Below are 19,958 nucleotides of genomic sequence, written 5' to 3' on the forward strand. Positions count from 1 at the left end.
GTGCATGAGAGTAACCCATTGCTGTTTTCCATTGCTGAGTATTATGGGCGGGGAAATTTGTAAAGAAACAGAGGCTGAGGTGTTCCTGTGTCATCCTGCCCTGCTTTACACCAGGGTTGAACTCAAAGATTCATATATGTGATATGATGACTTTTCCAACTCAGCCACACATCCAGGCTCAGTAATGAAGATTTAGGGGCCAAAGTGACTCTGAGAAAGGCACTTGCACCAAGACTGATGACCTGGGCCTGCACAGTAGAGGGAGGCCACCTACTCTCTTACATTGCCTTCTGACTCCCAACGTGCTAACTGCATCTCCCATAAGTATTTTAGCAAATAAAAACTTTGTTTAGCACATGACTCTGCGGAGTGGGATTCCTAACGGCTGGTAGAACCTTCTTTGCCCATCTCAACACAGCAGAGGGTATTACATAGTAAGGACGTGAGCCTGCTACCTCCGTGAGGATGGCCTCTGGATCCCACTTCATCCTAATTACCTGCCTCAGGTCCCCCCACCTGCAAATACTGCTAACCTTAACTCAGGGGCAACGTTTATAAAACATCAGGTTTTGGAGGACACATTCAAATCAGAGTACCATCTGTTCAGTTTCTAGTAGTGTGTCTGGGAGTCAGGAATCACATGTGAAGTCCCAGAAATGTAGCAGCAACCAAATGTATGTGGTCCCAGTTCCCAAGAAAACTTGGCACTACATAGTTTTGAGGGTGGCAAACAACACTACTTCCTAAAGGGACTACCAAACAAAACAAACAAAAAAATTGAAAAACTACTAGTCAGCTTAAGTAGTCAAGGGAAGTGAGATTACAACAAACAGTCCCAAATTGTCATTTTTCAGCAGAAGACGAAAGCTCTTAAAAATTACAGGACATAATGCTGGGGGTGCTAGAAGATACATTCTAGGAAAGAATGTGGCCGCATATAAGTCTAAGATCAAGATACAGGATACAAGAGGAACTACAAAGACCTCCCCATCTAACGTCAGGGCACTGGGTCCCTGGTCCCTCTGAGGACCCCATGTGAGGTTTATAACGGGCTGTCCAGACAGACACAGGAGTCCAAGCTTTCAGACATGGAATGGGTGGGTATCTGTGGGAGTGGGAGTGGAGGCTAGGAATGTCATTACGTGGGCATCAGCAGTATCATTCCAGTGAAGGTGTTTAACTGTGTGTGTGTGTGTGTGTGTGTGTGTGTGTGTGTGTGTGTGTGTGTGCGCGCGCGCATGTTTAACTTAGGTTAGAATCTTCTTGAAACCCATAGGAACCCATCTTTGGAGGGCTTCAGTCAATCCAGCTGACTTGTCCAGTTTGAACCTGAGAGGGGGTGTGTGGATTGAGAAAATGGCAGGTAAAGATACTAAGGAAAAGACAGACACAGAATAGAATCCAGTGAATATTGAGCACCCCAAGTTTATTCTTCAATCTTCTTATATACTCCAACCAAAAAGGGGAAATGGTAAAAGCCTTTTTTTTTTACAGTGATACAAGGAACAAACAGACTTTCTTCCTTAATTCTCCAAACATTTAGTAACCACACCTTAGTCTAAACCTGTGGTTATCTGGCCTTGAGGATTGAGGGTGACCGCACCTCAGACAAAAATCTCTTGTTATTTAGGTAAGACATCCATCTTAGACCAAACATCCTGCAGTAACCCCATTTTAGATCTTTAGGTCTTATGACTTTAACCTTGGAAGAGTAAGGATAGTTTTGAACACTCTGACCTTAAGGCAAGATAAAGTGGAATCATTTTTATGGGTCCCGACAGAAACCCAGACCTGTGGAGAGCATATATTCATTTCCTATTTCCCCCCCCATGAGCTAAGTTTGAGGCTGTGTCAGGAGAGAGCATCCCTTCCTCCAAATACAGTAAACTCAGCGGTAAGGAGCAAGCAAGGGGGCGCAGACAGCTGCAGAGGCAGGAGCGGATGGAAGAGGACACGACCCCCGATCCCCAGTTCTGTGGTGCCTGTGTGACAAAGCCTGCTGAGAGCCTGGAGTGGTACAGAAGCCCCCAAGAAGATCCCCCAGCACCCCCTCCCCCACTGAGCACAAGGCACAGAATCCCACAGCTGTATGAACATGGAGTTGTGGTTCCCTTAGGTGACTCCATTGAGCCCAAACCTAAACCCTGCTCAGAAGCTCTCTAGGTTGGCTGGCTGCTCAACAGTAGACAGTGTGTCCATTACAGGTACCACTGACTGTTGTGTAATATCACTTTAGCTGTGTAAAGATGTGTGTCATTTGTTTCTGCTGCATTTGTTTAATAATGAAGAGATGTGTTGCTGTTTTACCTTGCCTGCCTAAGGCACCTGATTGGTCTAATAAAAAGCTGAATGGTCAGTAGCTAGGCAGGAGAGAGACAGATGGGGCTGGTGGGTAGAGAGAATAAGTAGGAGAAATCTAGGTTGAAGAAGAATGAAAGGTAGGAGAAGAAGAAGAAAAGACGAGGAGAAGGAGGAGAGGAAGAAGGAGGAAGAGAAAGAGGAGGAGAAGGAGGAGAAGAAGAAGTAGAGGAGGAGGAGGAAGAGGAGGAGGAGGAGGAGGGAGAAAAAGAGGGACATGCCCAAGGCCAGAAACCAGGGAGCTGCCAGACGACAGACAGACAGACACTGGAGTAAGCAGGAAGGAAAGACATACAGAAAGAAAGGTAAAAAAAAAATCTCTGAGGCACAAGATAGATAAAGAGAAACAGGTTAATCTAAGTTAAAAGAGCTAGCCAGAAACCTGTCTAAGCTAGGCTGATCATTTATAATTAGTAAGTCTCTGTGTCATGATTTGGGAGTGTGATGGTGACCCCAAAGAAAAAGCCTTGCACAACTGACCTCAGCCTTTACTCTTTGTCTACACACTGCATCCAAAACTCAATAGAAAATCATGATACACACACACCCCTAAATAAAACATTAGTTCCTCTCACAATTAGCTGCCAACTGCGGATGAAGTTGACGGTTTCCTGACTACAAACAAGGAATTCAGACCATTGTTGAGGGATAAAGCAAGTCACAGAAATAGAATCAGACCTGAATTAGAAAACTGGGTTTCTAGACAGATAATAGAGTTTCCTTCCCGCCTGGCCCCGCAGATGGTTAGCCCCAAATAAACACACAGAGACTTATATTAATTATGAACTGTTTGGCCAATGGCTCAGGCTTCTTATTGGCTAGCTGTCTCTTAATTGTTAACCTGTTTCTGTTAACCCGTGCATCTCCACGTGGTTTTGGTTTACCGGAGAATGCTCCAGCATGTTACTCTTTCAGCGGCTACATGGCATCTCTCTGGCAACTCCTCTCTGCTTCCTCTCCCCAGAATTCTCTTCATCTCATAGCCCTGCCTGTGCTTCCTGCCTCCTTACAAACCTGGAAGCTCCCACATTCTCTGGAGCCTTATGTATGTGTTCAATTAATTTTTTCTTAGATTTTCTTGCAGCTTCTCTAGGCTCTAAAACAAATTTCTCTCAGTTCCCATGGCCATGGATTATAGCAATGACATATTTCATATATTCTTTTTGTTTGAAGGTTTATTTATTTTTCTCGCAGGGTGTCATGTAGCCTAGATGACCTCAAGCTTGCCTTGTACCCCTGATCCTCCTGCCTCTGCCTCCCAGATTCTAGGATTACTGGCTTGTACCATTGTACCACCATGCCCATCTCGAGTTGGGTTATTTTAAAATATCTAAATTATTCTAGAACTTGACATCTTTTTATTGCCAAAGCTTAGGTCCCATGAAGCCAAGAGGAGGCAAGAGCTTTTGTTTTAGATGTCTTGAGATTCCCAGTGAGCTCCTTAGACTCATTGAATAGCTGGCAGCAATTGTGCCAGTGATTAAGCACCGTTCTTTAGGTTTGTATATGGTGGAGCAAATGGCTAGTCTTGAAAAGGTTTTCCGACTTGGTCTTGCTAGCTCAGTGGGTTCCTATTCTATCATGGATGCTTTAAGAGTGAGTATATTTTTGTTATTGTTCTTATAAGAGAAAATCATGCTGTGTACATATTGCAAAGGGAGACTTTTTGAGTTCAATTCATGTTGGATTGTAAATGTGGTAATTGAAAGACATGATGCTATTATACTAAGGTAGAAAGCAGCAAGACACATTCTTGCTCAGATGCAACATGGGTTTTCTGGTCTTAGTGTGTGGTTTCATCACTTCATTAATAATAATTTTCTTTCCTGAATTAAAAAAATATATCTTTGAATGTTGTTTCAGGCTGGCAGATCTTTGGGTAGAACCCTAATTGCCGTCAAGGAAAACATCATTTTCCAGTCAATGTGCTGCGACCGCAGTTACGCTTTCACATAAGTTGTGAACAAAACTGTACTGTAGTGTTGAAAAAGGAAAGTTCTGGGCAGTCTGGTGCTTCTGGATTCTCACTGCAGTCGCATAAACGTTGACATTTTGTGACTAATGAGCAGGAAAAACAGCTCCTCATGACCAGAGTCCAACTTCAGCGTTGTTCACAGACTGACCCGGTAGAATGGCCGACTCTAATTCTCTCCGAGAGTTGAACTGTGACTTCCCAGAGCTGGCAGCAGGAGAAGATGGGGAGGCCACATGCCCCATCTCGACTTCTCATGTGTGCCTGACCACCCTCAGACTCTTGGCGCTTAGCTAGGTGTTCAGGTCACAGAGGCACTTAAGCAGAGGCCATTATGGAAAACTTCATGTACTTGAGACTGGCTAAATATCATTCACTATGGGGAGATTTTTAACAGGGGCAGGAATTGAGGAAGCTGATACCAGATTCCATTTGACCTAGAGATAAGGAGTAGGGGAGGAAGGAAAGGGAGAAGGGAGATGCTGAATAGACAGATTTGGTTTTAGTATTTTACATTATTAATGATAAAAACAGCAATCAGATTTAGTTTAAAAGCATTTAAAGGGGCTGGAGAGATGGCTCATTGGTTAAGAGCATTAGCTCCTCTTTCAAAGGACCCAGCGTTTCCAGCACCAACATAGCAGCTCGCAAGCCTCTGTAGCTGCAGTTCTAGGGGATCTGATGCCCCCTTCTGCCTTCCATGGGCATTGCAAGCATGTGGCATACATATATAATGCAAGCAAATACACACATAACATAAAATAAATGGTAAGTCTTTTTTAAAGGGATTTGAGTTTTAGAAAATACAGAGGTACATAGTGTATTTTTATGTTTCTGTGTATAACACATGGGAAGCCACTATATTAAAAATTTGTTCTAGGAAATTTAAAACAAAGGTGGTTTGAGAACTATTAACAAAGAGTTGCTGTGTTATATTCATTTTTTTTTTCAGTGTTGGAGACTGAACCCAGGCCTCAGCTATCATAGGCAAGCACTCACCACTGAGTTTTGAAGCTATAAAGATTTCTAATGGCAACATTTACAAACCCAGTCCAGCTTATAGAAAATCATGGTCCTAATTTGCTTTGGCTCAGACCTTCTTTTCTTCCAGGCCACAGAGTACAAAGTGAGTAAAATTCTGTTTATAAAATATTCTGATTTTTTAAAGTCCTATATCAAGAAGTATATCATTGCATAGATAAAAATATCTAACCTATTTCAAGCACTCCCTTTATGCATATACCAAACATGAACTTAGTGGCTTAAAAATTGGTTTCCAATTTAACTCTCATAATTACTTATTTTACTGAATTTTCTAGGTAAGGAAACAGACAGGCTAAGCAACTTTATTTACTAATACACAAAAGGCATGTCTCAAGAGTCCCTGAGCCCTAGTGAGTTAATCCCTGTCCCATCAGATGGACCATTGGACCACTGACTACATGTGCTGTCCCTACTCACATTAGTTTTATTATAGCTAGGGTTCTCATATTTGTTTAGTTACAGTTGGGTTTGGAGATACAAACTGCTTTGAGAGGGTAGAAAGTTCTTCCTTGTCAATTTCCAGGCAACACCATCAACTTTCTGTTACTGTAACAAATATTGGAGGCAGCCCAACTTACAGAGACAGAAGGTTTGCTTTGGCTTATGGTTTTGCGGAATTCCATCCATGAAGGCTGTCTTCATGGTTCATGATGCATTGAGCCTGTGGTAAGGCTTGTCAGCGTGTGGTGTGCATGGTGGAGCGAACACTTACTTCCTGGCCAGGAAGTAAAAGACAAGTGTCTGGGCTACCATTACCCTCATAAGGTCTTGCCCTTCCCAAAGGCAGGTCCCCATCTCCTAACATCTGCACCTTAAGATGTTTAATATCCAAACAGTACCATGTAACTACATGTTTCAAGTAAAGACTACAGTTACAGTGAGAACTGAAAAGTAAAGTTAGTTATGCAAAGTAATATATAGCATCTGTGTTTATAAAAGAAGAGTCCAGACAAACGTCTAACATGCTGACTATATAAACCCCACATAACCCAGAAGTAGCAACACAGTCGTAATCGCCATCTTATGTGCCCATCTTCACACGGCCATTTCATTGGTCCCGAAGTAAGTGCCAGCTTCCCACCGTCCTGTTTCTGCATCTTCCTGTATTAGGTAGCTAATTCCATCATGTTCTGAGTGAGAGTGACTGACAGACTACTTTGCACTCCGGAGTGTTGGACCAATACACCTCTTCCCTATTAGTGCAGATCAAAACCACAGGATTTTAAGGTTGAAGTCTTGCCTGGCTTAACAATTCAAGAGTCACCTTCCCTTTCTCTGTTCCATGTTTAAATGTGTCTTGTCATGAGAAGTATACCTCAGTGGCCCTCTCCAAACTGAACTTCTTAGAGTTTGCCTTAAAACAAAATTGTTTTGTTTTCTTTATTCTTTGATCATAACTGTACCCACAGGAACCACTTTTTTTTGCTTTCCACAGATTATATGCTTTGCATGTCATTATTTATATGACATCCATGTATTTGTTCCAAATCAAACAGCATTCTCTCTCTTCCTTCTTTCCTCCTTCTCTCCCCCCTCCTTTCTTCCTCTTTGGTTTCATTGAGACAGGGTATCACATAGTCTATGATTGCTTTGAACTCACTATGTAAACAAGCATGTCCTTGAACTTTGCTGGGATTACAGACATATGCATCATGCCTGATTTTATGCAGTGCTGGGACTTGAACCCAGGACCTTGTGCATGGTAGCCAAGCATTTTAACAACTGCGGTATGTCCCTGCACCCACTGATCACCAGGCTTGGTTTTAAATCCCTTTGCCTTTTGTGTTCCTTTTCTGGACAGCAATGCCCTGGTCTCTAGATCTCATGGCTTAGAATCATGGAATGAGTAGAGAGTAGACAACCATTCTGATTTAAGAGATGTAGTCCCTTGGACGTTCAAAAAAGATGTGGGTGAACTGCTCAAGAAAGGCCCGTGTGGGGACTCTGCTCTTCCAACTTTAGAATTCTCTCCTTAGAGTTTTGAAACATAGAAGACATAGCAAGGAGTCCTGAATAAGGCCTAGTTAAGCTCTAGAAGAACCTGGGGATGCAGGTGATTGGCATCCTGCATCCTTCAGGAAGGAGCAAGCCTTCCAGCCCAGGCTTCCCCAAGAACCGCAGGTTCTAAAATGCCAGACAAGGATGAATTGTAACAACAAAGCAAGGCGTGAGGCTACCACATGGGGAACGTCCAGGGGCTTCCACTCTGGCGCGACCCCGATCTCCCAGTGTGTTTTGTAGTTCGTCTTGCCATTGAGACCACAAAAAGGCATTTCGCCAGTGTTCTTTGAGAGCCCATCTCTGCAGGAACAGAGCAGGTGGCTCATTTTAGATAAGAAACTGTTCTGTGGGGCGGCCTGGTGGGAAAGCTATGGGAAAATCGGAAGCTCATCAATGTGGACGCCGGGATGACTTTGTAGACTACATAGAGCAGGTTTGAGAGCTTAAATGCCTACAGCCTTAATTCACCCTGCTGTGTTTTTATTTAGCCTCTACAAGTAATATCTGTTTGCCTTCAGTGTGAGGAGATAAATCACAACATTGTTTAAAATTGTTAAGTGCAGCACACCAGGCAGGCACAGACCTGAAGCCTGGCTTTGAAGACTCCCAACGGCAACATTGTGAAACCCAGTTCAGCCTGGGGAAAATCATGGTCAGATTTGGGTTTGGCTCAGAGTCTGCTTTCATCTCTCAGGTCACAGAGTGCAAAGGGGTAAAAAGATTCTGTAAATATTTTTATATTTTGAAGCATACTTTTATTTTTCCTTCTTGCAAAATTATTTGATTTTGTCCAAAGGATCTGGTGTATTCTAGAAAAGAGTCCTATTGCCTGTCACTAGAAAATGATTTCTTTCTCTTCATAGGCCCTTTATTATATTTAAAACAAATTACTAGCATATTTTAATTATACTTAACGATGATACTGATGATACTTTTATACACATAGACAATGTATTTCCGTCAGATATGTTTGCCCCTTACCCTTTCATGTCCCCTCCCCCAACTAGTCTCTTTGTCACCTTCCTTCTGCTTCTTTGTGGGGTGTGTATGTGTGTGTGCATGTGTGTGTGTATATGTGTGTGTGTCTGTGTGTGAGTATGTATGTGCATGTGTGTGTGTGTGTTTGTGTGTGTATGAGCTTCTCTGAGATTCATTACGATTGGTTACAGGATTGCAGGCACCTTGTAAATGACTACACTGCTGATAGAAAAGACCCCCCCTCCTCTCCCCATTCCTCTAAAAGGGGTAGGGCTGCAGGAGTGTTTCCTTCTTCCATGATGAGCTGTTGATGGGCCCACTCTTCTGCAAGTCTTACTCAGGAAATCATGGCTGCTGTGACTAGAAAACAGTTTTTTAACAGAGTTCAAACCCATGACTGTGATTTCCAAGAACGTCTTGTCAGAAACTGAGACAGGCTTCCATTGCCTGTAACATTAGAAGGCGATTCTCTCTTTTTTTCATGTCATTGAAAATCTAGTTGATTTGCTTTCCATAGCCATTTACAAATTTTCCTTCACACAAAGTCCTTTGAAACTTCTTAGCCATCTCAGCCAGAGGGATATTCAGGCATGGAAAGTTGAATCCCATAGCAAGCTGACTTTATGCCCACCTATGACTTGTCTGACTTTCAGTTTCTGCACTTGTCACGGCGGGAGATGATGCAGCTCAGTCAGCAGAGTGCTTTCCTGGCAAACAGAGAGTCTTGGGCTTGATTCCCAGCACGGCACAGAACCAAGCGTGGGAGTGCACACCTGTGGTCCCAGGCCTGGGAGGCAGAGGCATGAGGAGCAGAAGTTCAAGGCCATCTTCACCTACTTAGCAAGTTTGAGGTCAGCCTGGGCAACATGACACCTTGTCCCCAGTGACAAAGTCAGTTTTCACACTCTGATTATGGACAGTAGCACCTGTTTTGCCTATTCCCCATAGATCCTATTAGAATAACCCAAATAATGTATTGACAGCACTTAAAATATGCTAAGGGAACAAAGTCTTCAGTGCGGAGTGACTGACCACCGGATAGGCATTCATGAGTTTGTTGACTTCCTAAGTCAGCATTGTTGTCCACGTGCAAACCCACCTCAGAGCTTCAGCCTTATGCATCCAGGACTCCTAGGTCTGAAAGTGAAGGGATCAGAGGGTTTCTAGGTCACTTCCCTGCTGTGGGATGACCCTTCTGTATGATGTGAATATGCGTTGCTCTCATTGGTTGATAATAAAAGCCGCTTTGGCCTATGGCAAGACAGAATATGCCTAGGTGGGAAAGCGAAACTGAATACAGGGAGGAAGAAGGGTGGAGCCCAGGGAGCGATGGCTAGTCACTGAGGAATCAAGATGAGGTAACACCACAGTCATGTGGCAATATATACATGAGTAGAAATGCCCAATGTGGGGCCAAAATTTCCTCATCAAACCTAGCAAAGCTTTAAAAAGGATTCTAACCCCCCCAGATACAATAACAACAAAGTCTAAAAGTTTATCTGGGTATAAAACAACCTCTAGCAGAACACCAGCCAGAACCCTGTTCCTCTAAATATCCAACTGGGAAATAATAGTTTCATTTTTCCCCTGTGTTTCTTGTAGCTCCTCATCCCCCTCTAGGCTTCTGCTAGACTTTATAGTTTTAATCTCACGATCCTGGATATTCCACTATTTCTCTACAAATAAGTGTTTGCCTGCACAGTGAAGAAGGATGTCCTTTTTCTGAGCTCTCTATTTTTTTGGTACACTGTAGTGTTTGGAATCCAATTCACTGCTAGGGGTAAATCACAGCCCTTTAGAACTTTCTTTAAATCATTTTATAATACAAGAACCATGAGCCTTTCCAAACTTTTCCAAGGTTTCTCCTGAGAAGTGAGAATCCTCACTCAAGCTGTTCGAAAACATCCATGCATGTATAGATTGTTTTCTTACTTTATTTGTTGCCAGAAAGAGGCCGTTCTCCTTAGATGAAAGGCGAGGAGACAAGACCCGTGTGTTGCCATATCCAAAGTAAAGGGACCAGAGGGTTTCTAGGCAAACATCATAAAAGATGCCCTGTTTTAACTAAGTGGGCAAGGAGCACATTTCTTGAACAGCCTTTTTCAAAGCCTAACCTCATGCTTTAACAACCCCAGATGACTCAGGTTGCTGGCTTTCATGTTTCCTGGTTTGCTTTCAATGCCTGAATTCACAAAACCGGGAGATGGAAAAAGCCCCTCAGGTCACCCAGTTCATTTCTCTGAAGGAATGAACAGATGCATCTCACAGTACTAAGATCCCTGTATATGTCAGCATTCTAGAGGGTCAGGAAGCCCTGTTTTTTTTCTTCCTTCCTTCCTTTCTTTCTTTCTTAATTGACATTTCCATCTTTATTGAAATACAGTTGACAAAATGTAATATGTAATTGAGTTATATAATTTGATGTAGGATATACATTAAGAATTTCAAAATCATTCTGAATGTATTGTGAAGTAAAGCATATGTGTGAAACATATACTCTGTTTTCATATTCTACTACTCTATGTCATTGTTACGTATCTTACCTGTCTCACAGCATTTTTAACTCATGCCGATACTTCATCCTTTCTCTTCTTTATTTTTGCCAGTTCTTGTCCTTGTATTTGTCATCACATTTCTCTGTCATTATATTATTGTAGTAATAGAATTCCACAAATGTGGCTTAAAATGGCAAAATGTATCAAGCTGTAATCATGGCAGTCATAATGGACATAGATATTGAGAGGCTAAACAGCATGATGCCTGCAGGACTGAATTCTCTAGAGCATCTACCATAGCGTGATGCTTTTCAGAACTCCATTCTCTAGAGGATGGACTACAGCATGAGGCCTGCAGGACTCCGTTCGCTTAGAGGGTCTAAGTGATTCCAGTTCCTTGTATTTCCCATGTTCTTAGGCTGTCATTCTTCAGCTCAAGGCTGGGAGTAAGCAATTGGATCATTCTATTTTCCACTGTCTGTTTACATATCCCCCTGATATGACTATAGTTTTTTTAATAAACAGTTTTTAAATTTAAATTAGAAACAAGCTTGTTTTACATGTCAATTCAAGTTCCCTCTTCCTCCCCTCCTCCCCTGTTCCCCACTGACCCCCTATCCCATTCCCTTTCTGTTCCCCAGGGAGGGTGAGACCTTCCATGGGGGATCTTCAAAGTCTGTCATATTTGGAGCAGGGCCTAGACTCTCCCCCGTATGTCTAGACTGAGAGAGTATCCCTCCATAGGGAATGGGCTCCCAAAGTCCATTGGTATGCTAGGGATAAATACTGATCCACTACCAGAGGCCCCATAGATTGCCCAGGCCTCCTAATTACACCCACGTTCAGGGGGTCTGGAACAGTCCTGTGCTGGTTTCCCAGCTATCAGTCTGGGGTCCAGGGGCTCCCTCTTGTTCAGGTCACTTGTTTCTGTGGGTTTCTCCAGCATGGTTTTGACCCCTTTGCTCCCTCTCTGCAACTGGATTCCAGGAGTTTGGCTCAGTGTTTAGCTGTGGGTGTCTGCTTCTGCTTCCATCAGCTACTCAATGAAGGCTCTAGGATGGCATTTAAGGTAGTCATCAATCTCATTATCAGAGAAAGGCATTTAAGGCAGCCTCTCCACTATTGCCTAGATTCTTAGTTGGGATCATCCTTGTGGATCTCTGGATATTTCCCTAGTTCCAGATTTCCCTTTAAACCTACAATGGCTCTTTCTATTATGGTATCTCTTTTCTTGCTCTCATCTATTCTTCCCCTGATTCAATCTTCCTGCTCCTTCATGTTCTCCTTTCCCCTCCTTTTCTTCCCTTCTCTTTCTCCTAACTCCCTTTCCCCTACCCACACGCTCCCAATTAGCTCAGTAGATCTGGTCCCTTTCCCCTTCTCTGGGGGACCATGTATGCCTCCCTTAGGGTCCTCCTTGTTTCTTAGCTTCTCTGGTGGTGTGGATTGTAGGCTGATAATCCTTTGCTCTATGTCTAAAAGCCATATATGAGTGAGTACATACCATGTTTGTCTTTTTGTGACTGGGTTACCTCACTCAAGATGGTTTCTTCTAGTTCCATCCATTTGCCGGTGAATTTCAAGATTCCATTGTTTTTTTCTGCTGAGTAGTACTCCATTGTATATATGTACCACATTTTCTCTATCCACTCTTCAGTTGAGGGACATATAGGTTGCCTCCAGATCTGTCTATTACAAATAATGCTGCTATGAACATAGTAGAACAGACATCCTTGTTGTATGAATGTGCATCTTTTGGTCATATGCCTAAGAGTGTAATTGCTGGATCTTGAGGTAGACTTATTCCCATTTTCCTGAAGAATCAATCTCCATACTGATTTCCAAAGTGGCTGTACAAGTTTTCCCTTTTGTCATATTCAATGTATGATGATGTCATTATTTTGCCTCACACAGGTGGCTCAAGTTTCAAGCCAGAAATACTGGGGTCAATTTAAACCCTATGATACATGTAGAGACTGTCAAGAAAGGTCCCTGTGTCTGACTGTCTAGTCTCCCTACTACTCAGAGTACAGACAGCCACACCCTGAGGAGCTATGCTTGGACAGGGCATGGCCTTTAAACATGGGGGAGACTGGGAAAGTGGAGATGAGGCCATCACAAGACTGGAAAATATAGTTTCAGGGTCTTTATGCCCTTGCACTAGGATATGGAGACAAAAAGGGACGCAGCTGAGGCACAGTGGCTCTCTTCAGCAAGGGGGGTTTGGGGACAATGGCCGAGGCAGCCAAAAGTGATGAGCCACATGCCTGAGAGGATGAGGATGCCAGCCATGGAACGGGTACCTGGGCAGCATCCCGCATCCTCTCACAGCATTGGCTCTCTGCCTTTAATGCAGTTCCTCGCGTTGCGGTGACCCCCGCATAACATTATCGTGTTGCGACTTCATAACTGTAGTTTCGCTACTGTTATGAATAGTAATATAAATGTCTGTGTTTTCAGATGGTCTTAGATGACCCCTGAGAAGGCTGTCTCAACCCACAGGCTGAAAACCTCCGCATTACAGTCCATCCTTACACTGGCGCCATACAGGATGTTCCAGGAATAACTTCTCCAGGGCTCTGGTTGGTCTCTTTCCCAGGAAAAAAATGATCATGGAGATGTCTGAGTTACTCCTGGATACTGTGCTCTTTTGATGGAAATATATTTTCCAGTTTTCATCTAATAGAAGTCTCTTTTCCACCTGTGTAACATCTTCAGCGTCAGCGTTTGGTGGTAGTTCCCACCTGTGAGAAAGCCATAGTTTGTGAAGGCCAGTGGAATCAGTACTGCCACTGTCACTGCAGCTGGTTGCAAGGTCCCACTAAGGTTTGCTTTCTCCCTTATAGGGACTGTTCTAGGCTTCCCTAACTCTCAGCACATACTGTGGCCCCGGTGTCTAACTTAGCTGGGGAGATGGAACCTCCTTCTTGAGTGTGGTGAGCTCTGGCCACCTCGTCCTTCTTTGAGTTTGCTTTACTATTTGTCATTTATCACACACTATCTGAAAAGTGGGAGGAGCTTCATCAGGGCAGTGCCCCGAAGGCGGAATATGTGCATATGTGCACTTCCTGCTTCTCAGGGAGTCCCTCCTTCTCCCGATGAGCAGGGTTGATTACTTCCTAGTAAGAAGATGATGTCTTCATTTGCTACCTGCCTGGTCTCCCAAGACAAAGGACCTGAAGTTCTGGAGTGGTTTTGGAGTTATGTGGGACTCTTTCCGTGTTCCGTAGTGAGGATTTCTGCTCCACAAGAACCAGGCTCTCCAGAGCTATTGATCAGAGTCACAGAGTTGAAGAGAAAATTCCCTTTGCTTTTATTCTTTAATTGCCAGCTCATGTGTTCTACTCACCAGAATCACTACTGCGAATGTTTGCTTGTTTGAGGTTGTAACACCTTCTACTTAGAGGTACTTAGTTTGCAGGGGTCACCAGCTGGATCCACAGACTGGGTCAACGTAGTTTGCTCCAAAGTGACACCGATGGCTGGGAATTAGTTATCAGTGAGCGGGCATGGAAGATGTTTATTTAGCCGTAGTCAGATAGATGGAGGGGTCTGCACTCAGCAGAGGGCTTTCAGAGTGGGGCCACGCCCTTGCTGATGACTAGATGAAGCATAAGTAGGGTAAGCAAAATCTTGGGGTTAGGGATCAAAATAAGTTCAGGGTAGACTTTTGAATCATTGAAATTTTATTTTAGCTTCTTTTGTTGAGTGGAAGAAGAAACAATCATAAGACCAGAAGATGCTGGTATAGGGATCTTCATACGCTGTGTGTTGACCAGCTTTGGGATATGAGCTGTTTTGGGAAATGGTTTTGACTAGGGCAAGGTGACCCACTTCAAGTGGGCACCTCCACTAACATGTGTACACTCCCACACGTACACTCACAACTAAAAGTAAAACAAATCTTCACAAAGAATGATATAAATAGACTGTGAAGTCTACCAGTGGTTGTATGGCAGTTTCCATTCCTTCCCAGAATGAGACTCGGGACAGAAACAGCTTCATCTATCTGAGGAGCCTGAGACTGAGGCTCAGGAAGGCCAGCCCCAAGACTATGGAGGAGGAAACAATGGAAGAGTAGGCCCTGACTAGCTGCGCTGCTGAGGGGAGATCCCCCATCTATTGAACTGCCTGTAAGCCCTTAGTGGGGGCTTTTCAGTGATGAAACTGCTTTGAAGGTGTCACTACTCCTGTAAGTAACCCTTCACCCATAACCCACTATGTGGCCCCAATAGAAACTCAATGGTTCACAGCCTTGGTCTGTCATGGGTTCTCTATCTGGGGTGAATACATGCGTGTGTGTGTGTGTGTGTGTGTGTGTGTGTGTGTGTGTGTGTTGTGTATACTGAGGAAACATTGCAAACAATACCAGCTGATGTAGACGCTTAAAACTGGACTGCATAGACTATTCACATATATGATTATGGGCAGAATTAGATCAAATTCTGTCATTTTGTCACGTGTTTTCCCCTGCTGTCTTCTTCATGTCATTCTTTCTTTTCTACATGGCCTTTGTACAGAGGTGATTTTCTTTTTTAATGCTTAAGAGATGGGAAACCCGTGAGGTGGACTCTAATTTCTGTGTGGTTACACCTCCACTCAACAGTACTCACAAGATTAATATAACCTCCGATTCCCAGTTGGGCCAGCTATGATTTCAATATCTTAGCATTTTCCCAGAAGAAACTGACTTCATGAAATGAAAGTATCAAACAAGAATTTTATTATATATAAACACATTTCTTAATACTGTTCTTTCGTTACTTTCAACCCGGACAGGGAGGAGTAGGGCAGCCAGACAAGAGATCATGTAGGAGACTAGCAATGCATATGTGTCTGTATACTTCGGTATTGCTACTGCAGGGGGATACAAAACGAGATTCAGGAACAAATGTTTATTTCTTCATCCTCTTATTTGGCTCCTCGGCGCTGCCGGAAGTAGCGGTTATAGGCAGCATTGTATCCGTAGACCATGGCATAGCGCTCACACAGCTTGTAGTCATCACAGGCTTCCCTGTTGATCTCATAGGCAGGCTTGTTGCGTTCCCGGACCCTGGAGAGTGGAGAGAAGAGGCCAAAAATGAAGGGTAGGAAGATGACGGTGCAGTCAGAACAAAAGAAAAGGCTAGCGGATACTGGGTGGAGCCCCTCCCCCAACACTAAGAGGCTCTTGAAGAACAGGTTTAGATTTTGATATTGTTTTTATGAGTAAAAATAGAAGCTTTCTTTATGGCCCCTTTTCCTTCCTCCCCATCTCCTTTCTAACTTCAAAGCAAAAGAGTTCCTAAGCATTCTGTTTTCTCCGTCTTGCTTTTCGATTCTTTGAGTTCAAGACACAGAAATAGTGACAAAGCTCTCCCCTGCTTAGCGCAGATCCGCGCTACCACACTGGGAAGGACGACCGCCCCATCAAGCTGTGGTACTCACCGCTCTTGGGCTTTAGCTCGCCATCTCTGCTGAGGGGATATAAAGGTGTTGGCATTCCTCCTGTTGATGAAGGGACCTAAAACAGAAAATAAATGTATTTTCATGGAAACATCTGAAGGAAACGTTTTGTCAATAGTCTGAGGGGAAAATACATCTGAAATCTCATTAATCTCTCTGTATGTTACCAGAGATAGGCAAGAAATATAAAAAGAGCATAAAGTAGATTTTATAAGCTGCACGAAGAAAGGAAATGAAGGACCATTTATGTGTGTTGGGGACCTGTCACACAGGCCACACCAAATCTTATCTGTTTTGTCTCTGGGTAATCCTTTGCTGCTTTTGGTAATACCCACTCAGGGTGTCTTTAATGTATTTCAAGAGGAATCTTCTCACTGTTTGGACCGACAGAGTAGGTCATGGACCACCAGCACAGGGTCAAGTTAAATACTATGAAAATGAGGAACAAACTAGATACAAGGCCTGGTATGGGGGTCACACTTGTGGTAAGGTGGGGGCGGGAGGCTGAGGAGTTTAAACTCATCCTCAGCTGTGTATCAGCTGTGTACTCCTTGGAGGCCAGTCGGGTGACAGGCGACAGCCACTGAGTCAAAATTCAAACCAAAGCAGAAAACAAAAATATTTCAAATTAACCAAACAAAAATGCAGCTGCCTTTCCGCTGCAGGCTGTAGACGGACTTTCTGTAGTCTGTAGGCTCAGGCGGGGAATCTGATGCTGACGCCTGTGGTCTCCTAGCTGGCTACCCCATTCTGTGCTTTCCCAGTTGTCATTACTCCTCATTTTCCATTTATGTGGCTGATGTGATGTCAACATAAAATTTCCAAGTGTTCTGGATACATTTTAATGCCATATTACACGGCTCAAAGTGGGAGCGCTGCTGCTCACTCGGACGGTTTTAGTCGCTGGCTTTAAAAATTCAGGGCCGCTCCTCCCTTCCCTCTCTGTCATAGACCTGGCCAGCATTTGAGTTTTAAAACAATAAGATGCTAGCTGTTCTTTAATGCAAGCAACTGAAAGAAGGTTGCCAAGCATTTACTTACTGATTTCGTAGGACTCCATGCTCTCGTGCGATTCTGCAATCAAAAGAAAGGCTTGTGTTAGGCTTGTTTGTCACATGCTGTCCAAAGAGGTAGAAGGGGAAATCAGAGTCAAAGAGATGGGAAGAGCGCAATTAGCAAGGCGGCTGTTAAGAAATTCGGGTAATATAGGAGTTATGAGTTGTTTCTCCGTCTTGTTGATCTTTCTGACACATTCAGGCCCCGGTTTGGGAAGAGGGTTCAAGGAACTTAAAGGTGGGGGTGCAGCAGCCAGACTTCTCCAGGGTGGGAGAGCCAGGGTGGTTATTGAGCTGCATGACCCAGACAGTTTCTGAGAGGGTTCGGAGCGGCTCTTAAGAATGGGTGTTAAATTGGCAGCCTCAGAAACCACAGGCTCCCTTTCACAGTGTAACTGGGCACAAAGCCAGGGCGGAGAGGACGTCAAAGCATGTGGGTCTGCTCTCCCGGTGTCTCCCGAACACAGCGGGCAAAGTGGGGGTGAGAGGCTGTGTTTATAAGCGTCTGCCTGCCTGCAAAGTGAAGAGGGCGGGTGAGGGAATCAAAGGCATACACAGAATGTTTATGAATGATTCCAAAGTCAAGAAGCATAGCGTTAGAGCTGTTCATACAGTTCAGGTTTAAAAACAACTAAATATGGCCAACACGATTGAAGCACAATTGTGGAAATGATTTTGCTTCAAAGCTGTGAAGAAATCACAGACAACTTAACAACAGGTGGGAGAAAAAAGTGTTCTTTGTAAGCAGTTAAGAGGCCGACACTTTCCCAAAATTCAACTGTGAAGTCGCTTTAAAAAACGAATCCACGAAAGAAATGCACTAAGTTCATGGTATTTTCTATCCCCCAAAGGGCTATTTCTAGCTAATACTTGCATTGCTAACTCGTTTTCTCAGAGTAAAAGCTTGATCAAAGATTCTTAACCCATTAACACTCAAGTCTGAATGAGCATTCTTAAAGATAAGACTATAGGTGTTGGATTCTAGGAGTGTAGATTCATCCCTGGAAGAGCTCACCCGTTAAGAAGCTCACATGCACGGGGATGTTTAGAATATAAAACAGATGCGGAGGAGTGGTCAGTGACTGTGGACACAGGGTTCATGATACTCTGGGTTACAATAGAGGTAGGGGAAAGAGGAGGAACGGGGAGAGAGTAGAGGAGAAGGGACGCCTGTGGCGGGAGAGGTAAGCCCCAGTGACAGCAGGGGAGAGGTTTCTCACCATAGCACAGGGCTGCCACAGCCAGTGCAGCCAGGATGGCCAGAGGGAGCAGGCTCTTCATGGTGTTGGAGTATCCCGAGTGAGTCTGCCTCTGTGTCTGGCGCAGCAGCAGAGGGGAGAGGCTCCTACATGCTGCTGCCAAAGGCTGAGCTGTTTTTATAGGAACTCGAGCAGCTGAAGGGGGAGGATCCAGAAGCAGGGGGCTGGAAAAGGTGGGCTGTCTTGGCTCTAAACTTGCCTTGGAACTTCTCCCAAGTACTCATTCCTTTCAGATTGTATCTACATGGCGTGGGCAGTTTCCCTTCACTCCTGGTCCTGGCTGGGCTCGAGCAGGACGCTGTCCTGGTGCAGAAGTTGTGGCCACCCTGTGTTTGAGAGCCAGACCTGGGCACATGTCCATGGAGAGGGCCATTACCACAAACACCGGGTTGCCTTTCGAATTCCTCCTCTGATCTACTTGCTGGCCTTGCCCACTGGCCTCCGGGTCTTGATCCATAGACAGAGCTGTAGTGTTCCCTTTGCTACCAGATGGATGGAGAAGATGTTGGGGGAGGTGGAGAGGTCCCCAATCTCTATGCTGTGACAACTTAGACATCTTCACAGTAGGGCAGAATTTTCTATTTTAGACAAATCAGGCATTTGCCTGGTGATAGGCACTTGATGGAGTTTTCCAGGGGTTCGGAGGGGGTAGAGATGTGGGTACCTGATATGGGTACCCTGGAGTTGTTCATTAGCTACACAGTAATAACCTTGTGACATTAGTCTAGTCTTATGCCTTAATGCTCTCTCAGGTTAATGACTGAGCGAGTGCAGCAGGGATGAAGATACCCATTGCTCATGCTCTCAAAGCACTGCCTTGCTGCTGAGCCAAAGCGGCAGACGTCTCCTGATCAGGGTAAGGCTCATGATACTGCCATTAGATGCTATGTGCCAGCTCCAGACCACCAGAGAGCCTCCCTTAGGAGTCAGAAATAGCTCTGGGCTATGTCTCCACCCTTGACTGTAATGTACCCTCCAACACAGGTTTTCACAAGTCTGCATTTCACTGTACCATAAGGTCTGGGGGGTGTTGCTTATCGAACAGGAGAATTTCAATTCTGGCTATCTGAAGGCTCTCCTTCGCCTTCCCCACCTCCGTGTCTTTTCTACCCCCTGGTATCTTGGCTGCTTGGAATCTCATGGGTCTTCATTATGGCCAACAGACTTGGGTCTTAGAAGCACATTCTAGAAGATCTGTGGCCTCAGGACCTTCGGCTTGACATGAAACAGCAAAATGACAGGGGGTGTGGCCTGCTGGACCTTTTATCTTCCAGGGACACTGCTGTTCCTCCACTTCCCACCCAAGGAAAGAGCTGTACAGACGCTCCAGTGTTTCCTGTCAGACAACCTG

The 19,958-nt window shown here is 44.3% G+C and overlaps 1 protein-coding gene and 1 long non-coding RNA gene across 3 annotated transcripts in view; one reads left to right on the top strand and one right to left on the bottom strand.

Annotated features, from left to right (window-relative positions):
* The first annotated feature begins 5,279 nt into the window (after positions 1–5,279).
* Positions 5,280–19,958, top strand: part of LOC121139683 — a 41,767-nt gene continuing 27,088 nt past the window's right edge. For both annotated transcript variants that reach the window (XR_005876580.1, XR_005876581.1), the window contains exon 1: positions 5,280–5,456. This is a non-coding gene — a long non-coding RNA (uncharacterized LOC121139683). The remainder of the gene's footprint in view (positions 5,457–19,958) is intronic.
* Positions 15,549–18,722, bottom strand: LOC101826966 (matrix Gla protein). Its single transcript, XM_005072895.4, has 4 exons — positions 18,569–18,722; positions 17,335–17,367; positions 16,276–16,351; positions 15,549–15,901 (listed from the first exon to the last, which is right to left on the bottom strand). Exons 1-4 carry the CDS (start codon positions 18,627–18,629, stop codon positions 15,760–15,762), a joined length of 312 nt encoding a protein of 103 aa, XP_005072952.1. The 5' UTR covers positions 18,630–18,722; the 3' UTR covers positions 15,549–15,759.

The sequence above is a fragment of the Mesocricetus auratus genome, unplaced genomic scaffold (assembly GCF_017639785.1).
Source record: "Mesocricetus auratus isolate SY011 unplaced genomic scaffold, BCM_Maur_2.0 Super-Scaffold_100001, whole genome shotgun sequence".
Classification (NCBI taxonomy): Eukaryota; Metazoa; Chordata; class Mammalia; order Rodentia; family Cricetidae; genus Mesocricetus; species Mesocricetus auratus.